General features: G+C 33.1%; 1 protein-coding gene across 1 annotated transcript; it reads left to right on the forward strand.

Moving 5' to 3' along the window:
* The first annotated feature begins 4,405 nt into the window (after positions 1-4,405).
* On the forward strand, positions 4,406-15,671 carry LOC127245204 (acetolactate synthase small subunit 1, chloroplastic-like). Its single transcript, XM_051265964.1, has 12 exons — positions 4,406-4,705; positions 5,193-5,406; positions 5,707-5,790; positions 6,635-6,703; positions 7,294-7,377; positions 7,777-7,944; positions 12,376-12,459; positions 12,863-12,967; positions 13,083-13,205; positions 13,854-14,006; positions 14,747-14,812; positions 15,248-15,671. The coding sequence occupies exons 1-12, from the start codon at positions 4,467-4,469 to the stop codon at positions 15,329-15,331; spliced, it is 1,473 nt and encodes a 490-aa protein (XP_051121921.1). The 5' UTR covers positions 4,406-4,466; the 3' UTR covers positions 15,332-15,671.
* The last annotated feature ends 904 nt before the right edge of the window (positions 15,672-16,575 follow it).

Raw genomic sequence — 16,575 nt, forward strand, 5'->3', positions numbered from 1 at the left:
TTATAAACTCAATATCAATTAGCCAGAAACATTTCAAAGAAGTATAACTTGGTTGAGCTGGTAAGTACTTCAGCATGGCTCCGATGTACCCCCTATTGATTTTAATGTACCAATTCTTATCAAATTATGTACCCATGCTCTGCTTTCATGTAAATAGAAAATATAACATTATGACATAGGTGGGTAATTGTGTACCTGCATACTTTAAATGAATGCCCGAAGTGTATGAAACTGTAATCAACACAGATTTACTATAGATTGTTAAACAAGTAATGAGTGACTAGGGTAAGTTATGTTGATTGTTACTCATATACCACTGTTCCCATGGATTGATTGGTTATTTAGACCTATTACCCAGTAATACACACCGTAGCACACAAAACAATATTTGGTCTACAAAGGTAGAGAGAGGAAGTACTCTCACCGAGTTCGCGCATTGGACCCTCTGCATGGGATTGACTAAAATAAATTACATTTGAAGATACCTGGTACTACAAATCTAATGCCTATGAAATCATTATTTATATCTTTTATATTGAGGTTTATACTCGGCTCACATGGTTACATACCAGAATCATAAATGTAAATACCCTATATAAGATATTACCTACCTACAATAACAATCAAATATATACTTCAGTTACGATTACATATGCTCTGGTAACCTATAGCGGGAGAATATGCATTTTTGCTTAAAATATTCACTAAATGACAGTAAACATGAATGAATTCAACCATGGTAGTATTTCTCGTAACACCCCAAAGTGTATGGAAAGATAAACAATACATATTTACTATTAATGGTTAAACAAATCATAAATAATTAGTTAATTTGTATGATAATATTCCAACCTTGACTTGTAAATGACTAAACAAGTCATGAGTAAGTAAATTAAATTATGTTGGTTGTTAGTATAAATGACTGATGTCATAAATTGAAATTCATTAGACTTATTACGATTAATCCAAATTGTTTCATACACAACAACATTTGGTTAGGAGCATACTTGCATAGCGCATGACTTAACTAGATAGGCAAATGCTCCAAGCGGGTCTGCCATACCCCCAAACTCGCATGGTGTACAAAATCCTAGTAATTGTGTACCTTCTGTAGTCTAACGTGTAACTGAACAATGTAATCTTATGGCAAGGTTTTCGAATTGTGTACCTTCATGGCTCCATTTAATGCATGTAAGGATTTAGCATATAACCTTCATAGATTCCGAAAAAGATTAAGACTTAATCCTCATTTGTATGTTTCTAACCGATATGACATGATCAACACAGCATGTTCGTGTACTTTATGTCACTACGATTATTAATTATCAAGACCACACTGATATTGTTGGGACAATAATACGCTACCACCAAATGTGCTTCGATAGATCAACTAAATACTCCCCCAGATAATTCGTGTGTCTCTATTCATTTATTTGAAACCTGTGTCATTGAATTATCATACACAAAGGAGAACTGTCACATACCCGTTGTTCATGTTCATATACCATCAGAATATCCAAATTACAACAACAGTTCTGTACAATTTGAATCTTGCTATTGTATATTTACCTTCCACATTACATTTTTATCAATTATGCCAAATGTAATTACACACCAAAAAGGACGTTTAGAACAAAAACAAAAATTACACTTCAAAAGGCCTACAGTACCGCAGCTTTACAATTTCTTTTGACGTGCCCGAGACAACCACAACGTCCACATTTTCGTGACTATTTTATTTGCTGCGAGTCATAGCATCATTTCTTCGATTCACATTACAATACGTCTTCTCCTTGGAAACAAAATCATGAATAACTCTGTCGAGCTACATCTCGATGTCTTCTCAACATTCTGCCAACTCATCGTCTTTCAAACCCTCTGCGCCTAACCGTGTCTCCCCACCGCTGCATAAACATTAGGAAGATAACACATACGTCTCATTATTCCGTTCCAATGCCACAACACCCGCTCCGTCACCACCTCCCTGTCGCCACAACACCCGCTCATCAATGCCCTCAAACTCGCCGCCTCCTCCGACCTCAATGGCATCATTTGAATCAATTTTTTTCCCTATCCGACAAGCCCCACCCGGCTTTAAAAAATTGATAATGCATTCAAAATGCTCGATCTTGGGCACGACGTCATACACATCTCGCAAAGTCCTCACCAAATCCAATCATTTAATCGCCATATCCAAATATATACATCCCACGAGAGAAAAAGTAAACGTCACCCTATCGAGATGAATTCCCGAGTCCTCCATCCTCGAAAACAAATTGACATCCTTTTTTTCCTGCAACATTTGTTGCAAGCCTGGAGATCATAGCGTTCCGTGTTATTATATCTCATTCAGGCATTTCCTCGAACATCTTCTCAGCAAAATAAATGCAGCCATATTTCGAGTATATATTGATCAACACATTGCCCAATTTAATATTCGATCGAATCTCCAATTTCTCAAAAAAATTATGAACCCAGACACAATCCCAACAATCTGTGTCTTAGTTTTGAAAAAAAAAAAACTGAAAAAAAGGGTTAGGAATTGCGTTGAGTCTCATCTTATTTCAAAATTTGAGGATTTCATCCATAGCTCTTGTCTGATTTCCTGATTCTAACTCTATATCGGAAAAATCAATCACTACAACTATAAGGTTGTGCTTACTTGGGTTTTGATGACATCGCTCAATTTTGACTTCCCGGCGGCTAGCCTCCATGGAAGAAAGAAGCGTATGTAGGATTTAAGTGGCTGCCGGTATTGATTGATACTATGGTAAACTATCAAAAAATCAAGCGAGAGAAATCGAATAATCGTGTGAGGGTAAGCGGAGGAAGAAGGCGATGAAGGTAAAAAAAAAAAAAGAAACAGGGAGTTAAAACAAATATTATATGTAAAGTAGAGATTGCAGTTCAAACAAATTTATAAAGGGACTGAATCTAAAGTTCATTATGCATTTTGGGACTTTTATCCAATTATCCGTATATAAAATATATTAAAATAATTAATAATTATTGCAATATAAAATATAATTATATATATTTGAAATATATATATATATATTTTTTAAGACAAGACATAAAGAAAGTTGTAATGTAAAAGCTTTTTTTTGAAATTGGTTATATAATTTTTCATAAATTAATTTTTTGGGTCAAGTAAATTATTTCAATAAACTAATTTATCAAACATTGCCATTTAGGCGCTTATTCATTTGAAATTTATAAGATGTTATTGAATTTTAAAAATTTATGAATTTGTGTGGATTTAAAAAATTCATGGTGGATTTTATTAATTAATTTAGATAAATTTTTATGAATTTGATTGAATTATTTATAAATTATAGACTTGATATAATTATAAAATAATTTTTTATTAATTTATATAATTATATAAACTTATATAAAACACACTTATAAATAAAAAAATATATTCAAATTATTAATAAAAATACAAAAAATATATATTTTAAAAATACATTATTATTATTTTCATATTAATTTTCATCATTTTCATTTTCATTTTCATTATACTATAACTTCATTTTCCACATAATATTAGCCATAGTCAGCATTAGCTTTGGTTATTTGTTATAATTTATTTTAAAAAAAAAATTCTTAATTTTCATCTTTCATGTCAAGACTTAAAAATTCTTAATTTTCATATTCAACTGAAAATTCATCCGATATTTTCATCCGATATTTTTAAATAAATACTATATTTTTTTTATAACTATTAATAATTTAGAAATATTGTAACATAATAATTTTTGCAAAAAAAAAAATAAATTTAAGATCAGAAATAATAACTTTGCAAAAAATATTTGAAATTAAAAATTAATAAAAGTACAAATTTTAATAAATAAATAAATAAAAATTAATAGTTTCCCTTTATCGAGAATGACAATATAATATATTCGATAATTGAAAATGAAGAAACAATGGTAATACATATATTTATTATGATAAAATAATAATATTTTTTAAATATTGTATTTATAATATATAAAAAATACATGTTTCAAAAATTATAATAATTTGCTAAGTATGTTTTAATTTGAAATTATTATTTGTTATTAAAATATTATAATAAGATTTTTAAAAAAAATTGAAAACTTTAAATATTTTCTGATTTTTGAAAATTTTAAATATTTAAATTGAATACATCCAAAATTTAAAAAATACGCAAATAGACCTCTAAAATGATCCATTTAAATTAGGTTTTTTAACTAGTTAAATAAAAATTCTTTCGATCACCTCTAACAAGTTAGGTCATTTTGATTTTTCTCTTGTTAATATCAAAATATCGTGCTGCTAATTAAACCCTTATTATTGAATAGATAGGTTTTGGCGCTGCTGTGGTCCTATATATATATTTTATACTCCCAGTAAATATATATATATATATATATATTCATCTTCTTCATACCCCGTCTCAAGCCTTTACTTTGCAGTGAAGCACATTACCGGCACCTATGGCGACGGCCGCCGCGTCACCCTGTCCAATTACCGGCGTCGTGAAGCTGAAATACTCGCCGCATTTGCCAGTTTCCTGTTCCAATGTGCAATTTGCAGGCTTCAAACATTGCTCGCATAAGCAATTACTGGTTGCGGCAGCCGCCACTGGTCGTAACTCAGATAATGGCGCTGCTGTTTCCATCTCCCAGGACTCTTTTGCTTCTTCTTCTCCGAAATCTCTTGCTGATGGCTCTCGGTATATACATTCTCGCTCTCTTACCCTATTCTCTCACCTCTGTGTGTGTGTTTCGTTTTTTGTGGCCCTGATGGTGTCATTCTGCTGGAATGGTAGAAGGAATTTATTTTTATTTTTTTGAGGTATGTTTTGTGGGCATTTGTGATTAGTTTTTTTTTTTTTTTTGGGTCTATTTGCTGTTTAATCATCAAGATCTCTTTGATTGTAATTTTATATGGGAAACATTTATTAATAATGTTTGTTTCTTTCTTCTCGTTTTGTCAATTTTATGATTACACGAATTGACTTGCAGTGGTTGTAACGGTTAGTTTAATGAAGATATATTTACCTTTTATAGCTAAAAAAAAAATGCATTCTTTGTCTTATCTGAGCATGTGGAGAGTTTTGGGATCATCTCATTTCATTCGGTATTTCTTCAGTCTGGTTGAGGGAACATTGTGTTTAATTCTTGATCTGAACCATTGATGATCTATCTGAATGATCTCAGGGTGCAACTTCATACCATCTCTGTGTTTGTTGGGGATGAAAGTGGTATAATAGACAGAATAGCGGGAGTCTTTGCACGACGAGGCTACAATATCGAGTCACTTGCTGTTGGGCTAAACAAGGACAAGGCTTTGTTCACCATAGTTGTCTCGGGAACGGAAAAGGTTTTGAAACAAGTTGTAGAGCAACTCAATAAGCTTGTGAATGTCTTGAAGGTATCACTTTATAAATTTACAATACAATTCTGTTCAACATGTTAGCTTCTTCTTTAGCGTTGTTGGTTTTCTTGGAGATAATTTTCATGTTGTCCTTGTATTGGTTGGTTGTCATATCTCCAGAGAGAAGTGGGAGTCATTTCTTTAAACACAAGACCAGAGCAACCCTGACAGAAGTTTCTGATGCTAATGACGTTTGTTAGATTTAGGGTTTTGTGATGTAGTCACACAAAGTCTCAAAGGTCTTTCTTCATGCTTGCTAGAGTGTTCCAATTATTGTGTTCCTATTTATCATGACAGGTTGAAGATTTGTCGAGAGAATCACAAGTGGAGCGAGAACTGATGCTCATAAAGCTCAATGCAGATTCTACCACCAAGGGCGAAGTATTGGAAATTTCTTTCATCTACTCGCACCCGCTTTCATGTTTCTTTTGTTTATTCTAGATTGAATAATTTCTGTTTATCTCTTTTTGGGTCATCACTGGAAGTAATATTTTCTCGAAAATATAAGAATTCTATATAGCACAAGTCGGAAAATTTTAAAATTCATAGTGATAATAATAAGAGATATAAAAGAGCTAGATAATACTTGTCTAGGAGCTCGTCATGAGTTGAGCAAATGATTGCATATCAATATTTGAGGCCCCAATATATAAAAGTTAGATCATAACCTTGCAACAAAGTTTTCCAAGACAAATGGGAATGGCTATTAAAGGACGAGGATCTATATTTGGTTGATCCTTCTATTGTTTAAACATTAAAGACGAGAATATAGATTTGGTTGGAGGATCTTATTGCTAGAAATCTTGTTTTTAAGCTACACTGGTCTTCTGCTTCCATCTAATGGAAGTTCTTTTTTATGCTTTTACTTTTGTATAGTGTTTATGAGCTTCTTGAAGAATTCCCTGAAATTACTACAATGAACCTAATGCTTGATTACCTTTGACTAGGATCTATATTTGGTTGATCTTTCTATTGTTTAAAGACGAGAATCTATGTTTGGTTGGAGGATCTTGTTGCTAGAAATTTTGTTTTTAAGCTACACTGGTCTGCTCCCAACTAATGGAGGTTCTTTTTTATGCTCTTTACTTTTGTTTGGAGAGAGTTTATAATGTTTTTGAGCTTCTTGAAGAATTGCCTGAAATTACTACAATTAACCTAATGCCTGATTACCTTTGACTATGTCTAAGCATGCTATTGTTTTTATATTTGTCAATTACGTTTTCAGATTATGTGGTTAGTTGACATTTTTAGGGGAAAGATCGTGGACATATCGGAGCACACTTTAACTATGGAGGTTGGATTCTATTTTTGTGTTTTTGTTATCAATATCCTTTGCTTGTTAATAGCTATAATTTTTTTTAAATCGATAATAACTAGATTTTGAGTGGTATGATATATGCTTCTTGAATTCTGAAATAAAAATTAATACATTTCTTGTGAGTTGTGCCTCATGAATTTTTTTATGTTATATCCATTTGATAATTGTTAGATAATGTAAATGACCGTTTCACTTAAAAGTTTAAGTTGGTTGGATACACCTTAAAGCTTAAGCTAGTAGGAATACACATAATTTATTTATTTATATTTTTACGGGAGTCAACCAATCATAATCTTGCATAATGCTGAATAAATTAAATAGTAAATGTTTATCCACTTCCAGATCTATTTCTCATATAATTATGTAGGTATGCATTTCTAATTTTGTTATTTTATGCTTCTGTAAAAAAAACATTATCAAAATATGTTATCTTTTCTTTATGTTAGTAAAGTTGTTTCAAATTAAAACTGTGTTTTGAAATTGGGAGATGGTTATATAAGATGCCATGGTCTGGTATAAGATTGTAGTCAATGAAAAATTTCCATGTATCCCACTGTTTGATATAGGTAACAGGGGATCCTGGGAAAATTACAGCAGTCTTGCGAAATCTCAGAAAGTTCGGTATTAAGGAGCTATCAAGAACTGGAAAGGTATTATCATTTATCTTGTTATGGTGCTTTAACTGACGAACACATAAATCGGGCAGTTACTTTGGCGCATTTTCTTTGAGCTTTGACTTTATCCATTGAGCCACAGTTGTTGATTTGTTGCTTTAATTTTCAAACGTCTTGTCTTTGATTTTCCACATTGTTTTGGCCCTTTTGGGTGTTTAAATATGTCTATTTGTGGAGTTTGTGTGGTAGGGTTGGGATACCTCAATCTAGTTAATTATATTTGGCATTTTACTCCAAACATTATGGCATTTTACTCCAAACATTATGTGCCACTTCTCACATGGATCTAGAGTAATGATATTTTCCAGTTTAAGGTTAAAAACTTCCCGTAATTTTACCTGGTCATTATTCTTACTTATTAATTCCACTACGCAGGTTGCACTGAGGAGGGAAAAAATGGGTGAGTCAGCTCCATTTTGGAGGTTTTCTGCAGCCACTTACCCTGATCTTGAAGGAACAATACCCATGGAAACAGTTCGGGACGCTGCTAGTCGGGAAGTCATTCGGAAACCCACCAATGGCACCCTTTATGCTGCCTCAGGGGTAACTGTGCTAATCTAGTTCTTTATTTTTAACGGTGATCACAGTGCCAAAGATTTGGGTTTAATAAAATATGACTTATGATACATTTTTCCTTGTTTCGATTATTCCATGAAGTAGTCAGAGCAGCCCTCCTTGAAAATTAAACTCAATTTTCAATTGGCTTTTGTTTTACCGAACCATTCAATGCTAAAGAGTAGTTAGTTTATATGATTTAGTTTGAGTCCAACAAGAGAATGACAGTATACCACAACTTTTTGATATCTTAATCATTAATGCCTTGATTTCCTAGCTGGTACAGTACAATATGAGGATTCAGTTTATACTCCTATCCATTGAGCATCAGTTGACTCAAACAAAAGAATGGTTGGACTCGCTGTTTTCTTTATCCTATACTACATGTTTTGTATGCATGCCTATTTAGTTCCATGTGTCATGGGGCGTTTGTGTATCTCCATAATTGCACTGTGTTGCTAGCAGCCATACTTGCATGACTAAATCTGCCTCATATTACGTGTATTAATTTGGTGGTTACATCACAATCACATTCCTCAGAATGTTTTAGAGCTTCCCCGAATAGAAAAGTGACTATAGAGATGCATTTTAGGCAGAAAACCAACTTTTGCATCCTTGAGAACCTATAGAATCCTTGGATAGAAGTCCTCAGGCAATACAGTTCTAATATTAAGTTTGCAATTCTTTTACCCATTATAGAAAGTCACAATTAGAAAACAATATTATAATGGCTTGTATTAGCACAACTGTACACCAGTTCATCAAATACCAACCAATAACTGATATTGGCCCTGCCTATGTTTAAATATCTCATAATGGCCTATGTACGAGCTCACATAGTATTTAGAAAGAAAAATCTAAGATCTAATAGTCTTCAAGATGATATGATGTCCAAGCAATGTCCTACCAAGAACAGGTATATAGCCAGCACTATCCAATTGTGCAACATCCAACATTCTCTCCAATTTGAGATGGCGAACCCCTTGGTGTTCTTGAAGCCCAATATATCTTGGTCAAGGACTTTAATGTCTATGCTGTGGCCCTACCATTTCGATCCATCCTTTCTCGATGCATGTAACTTTGTGGTCTAGGTTTGTGTTACCTAGTTTTGTATCTTCCCAAACGGTTGCTGAGATTGAATCTACTACCATTTGTAGGTTCATAATGTAGAATTTTACACGGAAAGTTTTTTTCCGCCAAAAAGACAACTCTATCTTGTAAGTTAACTTTCCTATTGCATTTTTCATTGACATACCTGAAAAGGTGAAACGTATATTTTTAAAAATCTAAGTTCTAAGGAGTACAAATGTTGAATATATACAACACTAATGTGCCTATACTAATGGTCTGACCTATTCAACGATTATAAGTCCAACTAAACAAATATAACAAAAAATAATCTACACTCCCCATCGAGCTGGAGCTTATAGATTGTATGTTCCAAGTTTGTTTAAAATAAACTTGATAGGATGTCAGCAAGTTAGTCACGGGATGAAACATGATCAGTGACTATACACCCGCAGTACCTTCTTTCAAACCTGCACTCCCCTTTAAGCTGGAGCATATAGATCGTATGTTCCAAGTTTGTTACAAATAAATTCAATTCGAGATCTTTGAAGAGCCTTTGTTAGGATGTCAGCAAATTGGTCACCGGATGAAACATGATCAGTGACGATATACCCCAATAATACCTTCTCTCGAACATGAAACAACCACCTGGATCTGTTGCTCAGGGGGAGTGGATCTGTTGCTCAGGGGGAGTCTGGTCTCGTTTGCAAACTACGTCGTTCGCTATATGGATTGAAACAATCTCCACGTGCTTGGTTCGGTTGATTCAATAGCGTGATACAAGAGTTTGGCATGATCCGAAGTGCATTAGATTATTCTGTCTTTTATAAGCACACATCACACGGTAAGTGTTTATATCTTCTTGTGTACATTGATGATATTGTTATCATTGGAAATGATCAAGAAGAGGTTACTCAGTTAAAACAACATCTATTTATGCATTTTCAAACTAAAGATATGAGACCATTGAAGTACTTTCTTGGTATTGAGATTGCTCAATCACGTGATGGTATTGTTCTTTCACAACGGAAGTAGACATTGGATATTCTTGAAGAAACTGGCTTGTCGGACTGCAATCCAGCAGACTCTCTCATGGAGCCATTAGCTAACGTAGAAAGATATTGTAGAATGGTTGGTAAGCTTAACTATCTCACACTTATTCGACCTGATATCTCTTTTACTATGAGTGTTGTGAGTCAACCTAGATGCTGCCATTCGAATCTTGAAGTACATCAAATGGTCTCCTGGTAGAGGATTATTGTACACTAATTAAGGTCACACTGAAGTAATTGGCTATTTAGATGCTGATTGGGTAGGATTCCCCGCTAATAGACGCTCTACTTCAGTATATTGTATATTTGTGGGAGGTAATCTTATCTCATGGAAAAGTAAGAAACAGAATGTTGTTGCTCCATCAAGTGCAGAGGTAGAATATCGAGCCATGACATTAGCGACATGTGAACTTATTTGGATAAAACAACTTCTTCATGAACTCAAGATAGTGGAAGTAGTGGAAGTTTCAAAAATGAAACTCTTTTGTGACAATCAAGTTGTTTTGCATATTGCCTCTAATCCGGTGTTTTATGAGAGGACTAAACATATAGAGATAGATTGTCATTTTATTCGGGAGAAAGGGTTATCTGGATGCATCACGACTCACCATGTTGCTTCGAATGATCAACTTGCATACATTCTTACTAAATCTCTCAGAGGCCTTCAAATTAAATTTCTATATGACAAATTTGGATCATACAATTTGTACTCTCCATTTTGAGGGAAAGTGTTAGATATATTATGTATAGGGGTATTTTTGTATTTATAATAGTGTAAGGGCATTCTAGGTATTTTGGTAGTTGTATTATATAGGGTTTTGTGTTGTATTTTGTAATATTTAGTTCTACATCAATGAAAAGTGCGATATTCTTCACTTTGGATACGGTAGCACAAATATTATCCGACAATTCACTCCATAAAATTGGTAAACTGGAAAAATACTTCTGAATAGATAGACAACCCTGAGTGTAATTTTTAATCTCACATTCCAAATGAAATCTTCTTGCCGAATCCATGACAATAAACTCTGTAAATATGCCCATATTTCTTTAGCAATTTTATATGGGTGTAGGAATGATTTAAGTGAACTTATAAGCTAGAACATCACCCGTGCATCCTCAACCTTCCATTGAGCCAATCCCGTGTCATAGCCATTGATATGTCCCCATAGCCCTTGGCCAATATAAAGTTATGATAGTTTTACAAGAAAAAACTGTAAGACCTCTCAGTCTTTATGATGTTCAATCTGCCAGCAACAAGCCAACAAGTTTTGCCCAATCTCCAATCTAAGCACAACATTAGATGGGCTACCCAAGGCTACATCTACGATTGTAAACGAATCGAATCGAATCAAATCAAATACTGTTGTATTTAATTGGATTCGAATAAATATTCGATTATTCAATTCGATATTCAGTTCATTTCGAATCTTAAAATGATATTCGTATTCAATTCAAAATAATTTTTGAATTATTCAATTCGATTTGAAATAATTTTCAAATTATTCGATTCGATTCGAGTATATGATTTAATTTTAATATTATACAAATATTTGATTAAAATGTGATTTATTTTTGTTTCATCTGATTCAATTTGAAGCTATTAGATTAGAACTTCTTTTAATTAAATTTTTTAATAATAATATTAAAATACTTGATAAAAAAAATGTACATATTTATTATTTATTATTTTTCACATTGACAAAAAAGACTTTTTTTTTTTAACATAAATAAAAATATCATTGTACAAGTATACTTTTAATTATATTGTATTTATTTATATAAAATTTAAAAGTATTATTATTAATAAAATTAGTTTGATTTATTTCTATTGGGGAATACATAGATATGTATATTATATTTTATACTATCTATATCTTTTTTATTATCGAATCGAATATTTATGAATAGCCAATCAAATATTAAAATTTTACATTTGTATTTGATTCATATTCGAATTCGAATCATAAAATTTTGAATCGAACAAAATTATTTGATTCATTTATAACCCTAGCTGCATCCATCAAAACATAGTATGGCTCCAACTTCTATTATTTTGTCTGCATTTGGCCTGTGAGATATTCTAGTTTTTTTTTTTTTTTTTTTTTTTATTATTTATTATTATTATTTTAACCTTATATGTACCTGCTGAGTATTTTTCCTCTGTTAGCTTGTTAAATCTATATGACTGAAACCAAGTGTCATAGCCATTAAAGCTTGCTACTTAAATAAATGTAATTTTCCTCATGCTTTGTGTCTTTCATTTAAATTGATATATAAGTATGTTTCTTGATTGAAGGGTGATGTTTATCCTGTTGAACCTGCTGATGTCTTCTCTAATCAAGTTCTTGATGCCAACTGGGGAGCTGTCTTCGATGAAGATGTAAGAATCTTTCTTCCACAAATGTAATGCCATGCAATTTGGCAGTAATTATATATTTTCGCTTTTCAAATAGAATTTATGTGCTAGGCTAGCCAACGGCAGATGTTGCTTGAAGCTAGCCCATTTATTTGTGAACTTGAGTAAATCCTTGCAGTAATGAGTTACATTTTTGTGATCAATTTCTGCCTGACCATAAAAGTTTCCCAGTCCATTTGTCTCCTAAAACCTCAGAGATGCTATTCTGAAATGATTTTTTTTTTTCTTTGATCAGCGCTATTCTGGAATAATTGATTTTGTGGACTAGAGTTGGAATTTGATCTTCAACAGTCTCTGTTGAAAAACGCCAAATTGTTTTTTCCTATGTTCTTGGAACAGCTGTTTTATTCTTATCTTAATGCTGCAGTCAAATGGGCTTCAATCGCATACTTTATCCTTACTTGTCAACAACGCCCCAGGTGTTCTGAATCTGGTTACTGGGGTTATATCTCGGAGAGGGTATAATGTCCAGGTCAACTGTCTCCTTACTTCCTTTCGTTCTTCATTTACTGTAATATCTCAGATGTTCCACTTTATGTTATGATGGTGTTTCAAGTTTTTCCTAAACTATATCTCTACATTTCTAGAGTCTTGCTGTGGGACCTGCAGAAACTGAAGGGCTTTCACGCATAACAACTGTAGTTCCTGGAACAAAAGAAAGTATCGCCAAATTGGTCCAGCACTTATATAAGTTGATTGAAGTTTATGAGGTGAGTGGAGTTCATTGCAACAATCAGTTCAAATGTAACTTATAATGCCTCAAGAATAATGGTGAAGTTCTGGCTTTTTAAAGAGCCCTTTCTAAAGAAATTCTAATGTTATATGTAGTATGTGATAATAATGAAGAGTAAGGGTAGCTTATATGTCTTATGACTGATCATGTACATGTGAAATGGCACCTTGGGGGAAATTTTCAAATACTAGGGTTTTCGCTTATAGCTTGTATGCATTTGGGTTATTGACAAAATCACTAAAACATATACAGTATGCTATCTCTGACATGATATACATTATAGAAAAAGAATAAATGCTACATTAGAAGGTTCAAGGAAAGTTTTTGAATAAGAGATTGTTCCATAAGCTGGTGCAAGGCAATGCGGAGTGCCATCTAGTGGTTGTAGAAGTGATAATAGAATACAGGTGTAAATGCAAGTTGATGGGCAGAAGATCAAGTTATAATCTTTATCTATGCATTTGAACTTTCACCTTACGTTTAGGAAAGCCAAGATCAAGGTTTACAAGTTGATTTATGTGAAATAACAGTGAAAGAACATCCGTTTAGGGTCATTGTGGGATAAACTGTAAGTTATTCCTGTCTCTTACGAAAGAGGAAATGGCTGATTGAATGACTTCTTCAGGTTCAAGATTTGACGTATTTGCCATTTGCTGAGCGCGAACTAATGCTGATTAAAGTTGCTGTAAATGCTAATGCGAGAAGGGATGTTCTTGACATTGCCAATATTTTCCGAGCTAAACCAGTCGATGTTTCAGATCATACGATAACATTGGAGGTATTTTTCCTTTGATATTCAAGTTTCTCCTCATGTAACTGACTAATAACTTATCAATCTCTGGTAGTAGTTCTTCTAGAAATTAATGATGTGTATCTTTGTTTTGGTTTTTTGGTCACGCACGTTATTTGTTACAAATGATTGCCATCGATATCATTGTCATGTTGTCCTTTTTTATTTTAATAGATGCACTGCGTGTTGTGTTTGTGAGTTTGTATATTATGCATTCTATATTTGTGTCATTGTGGTTAATCGAAAAAAGTTTATTTTATTACAATTATAATTAAGAAGGCCCTCTGCAATTATATAATAAAGGAGCTTTCACATGGAATTAGTTAAAGAGTGTTTGCTCATAATTAATTACTACATTTGACGTAGTTGTCTTTAGCTCTATTTCGGAGCTATATCCTTCAATGTATATATAGAGTAATTAATTACTACATTTGACATTGTTGTCTTTAGCTCTATTTGGGAGCTATATCCTTCAATGAATATATATATATATATATTATTTCTGAGAGTCAAATCAAGGATTGTAAAAATGAAGTATCAAATATTAACCTAATGATCATTCTAAGTCATTATCTGTTACGAGTGATTTGAATGCAATTGTTTTATAGAGAGAGTAACTATGTTCAAGCAAAGCATTCACCAAATTTTACTATAGGGATTGTGTCTATATTTATCCTTTTATATTCGCATATATTACATTTTGCCTAAGATTAATCTTTCAATCACAGTTGACAGGAGATTTCAACAAGATGCTTGCACTCCAGAATTTGTTGGAGCCGTATGGTATTTGTGAGGTAGGCTTTGCATAATCACATATTACTATTTGATTTAAATTGCATGAGTCAGCCTATCCATTGCCCCCCTGTCAAATTTCTCGATTTGCGAAGTTTCTTTTCGTCATTCCTTAAAAAATATTGATAAAGCAAAAAGGTGGGAACATCGAGAAACCAAAAATTTATTTGATTGAGGATCGTATCATAAACATTGTAACTTGTTAGTGGTGTTGGATAATAATCACATATTGATTCTCGGCTGACTAAATATGATCGCTGCGGGCATCTACTCAATGGAGCAGAAATCTCATGTCTTATAATGCGAATAAAAAGCACTCTAGAAATATCTAGATACATAATTACTGAGAAACAGGAGATTGAATTGTGCAAAACCTTGCTTGCGCAGATGATTTGCTATCGAATGTTAATGAATCTCTGGTTCTCTCTCTTGACAAGGTGGCCCGGACAGGGAGGGTGGCTCTGGCGCGGGAATCAGGTGTGGATTCGAGGTATCTCCGGGGATATTCTTTGTCCTTGTAGATGAATCATGATGCTATTACACAAGACTCGGGCAGCTGAAAGACAAGAATCATATGCGCTTGGAAGGTAATCTGCTCGGTAGTCATACGTACCTTCCTCAAACAATTGTAGTGATTAGTTTATCACTTGTCAGAGCAAATAAGTGTTCATAATTTATGGTAGGGATGAAATGGAATGATTATTTCTACCTCGTAATTTCTAGTGTGACTTTTCTTGAATATTATGGATTTTTTAAGAAATTTGAAGCAAGTTCTGTGGTATAGTTGGAGGAGCAGGTGCTGGCCTGAAAATAATAATATGTTCAATTTATGCATTTAATGGCACTATATTTATTTAGGCAGTTAGATATTCATCTTCTCCATTCAGTTTCAAGTTGGTTGGAGATGAGATGAAGTCGATTTTGAGATTTACATTGTTCTTTTGGTGAGGCTGCCTACTTCTTTATCTTCTTTTCTCACCACTCCCCTGCTTTTTCTTTTTTTTTTTAACCAAAAGCTTAAGCCATGAAAATGGAGGTTGGAGTTGTTTCAGTGGTGGTAGGGTAGATATAGAGCTGATAAACGAACTGAGCCGTCCGTTCGTGAACTCGGCTCGGTTCGGCTCAGTTAGAGCTCGTTCGCGAAAGTTAACGAGTCGAATCGACAATATAAACAGACTCGTTTGGTTAACGAACGAGCCTAAGTTTTGTTCGCGAACGTTCGTTTAAATAATATATTTATTATAAATATTATATATACATATAAATTTATAATTTATAAATAAATAAAATATTAATTTAAAATATATAAATTAAAAAAAGTGAGACAAACGAGTTCGAACGAGTTTAATTGAGTCTAAACGAGTCGAACACGAACACGAGCTCAAACAACAAAAATGTTTAACGAGCTGAGCTCGAAAGTTTAACGAACAAACACGAACATTGTTCGCGAATCATGTAACATATAAGACCTCCAACGGATTTGAACATATAAGCTTACGATCACAAGTTCATGGTACCTGTATTGTGTGATTTGTTTTCTATGATTTTCTTTTCCCACATACCCATACACTCGCGCACCCGAGTCCCGACGATGATCCGAATCCCTAACTTCAAGCATGCCAATGGAGAGTTCAACTTCTTGAACTATATATTCTAGGCTTTTTTAAGTCGGAGTTAATTATGTCACTTTGATTAAATATGAAAATAAAAAATAATAATATTTTAATGTTAAAATGAGATAGATAAAAATAAATTGAGATTATTA

Source organism: Andrographis paniculata, unplaced genomic scaffold (genome assembly GCF_009805555.1).
Source record: "Andrographis paniculata isolate CXL003 unplaced genomic scaffold, ASM980555v1 Contig21END, whole genome shotgun sequence".
In the NCBI taxonomy this organism is placed as follows: domain Eukaryota; kingdom Viridiplantae; phylum Streptophyta; class Magnoliopsida; order Lamiales; family Acanthaceae; genus Andrographis; species Andrographis paniculata.

Excerpts from the sequence above, each read along its gene's own strand:
- LOC127245204 (XM_051265964.1), top strand. The coding sequence starts at position 4,467 with ATGGCGACGGCCGCCGCGTCACCCTGTCCAATTACCGGCGTCGTGAAG. Across the intron at positions 4,706-5,192 it reads TCTCTTGCTGATGGCTCTCG|GGTGCAACTTCATACCATCT; the intron begins GTATATACATTC and ends GAATGATCTCAG. Across the intron at positions 6,704-7,293 it reads AGCACACTTTAACTATGGAG|GTAACAGGGGATCCTGGGAA; the intron begins GTTGGATTCTAT and ends TGTTTGATATAG.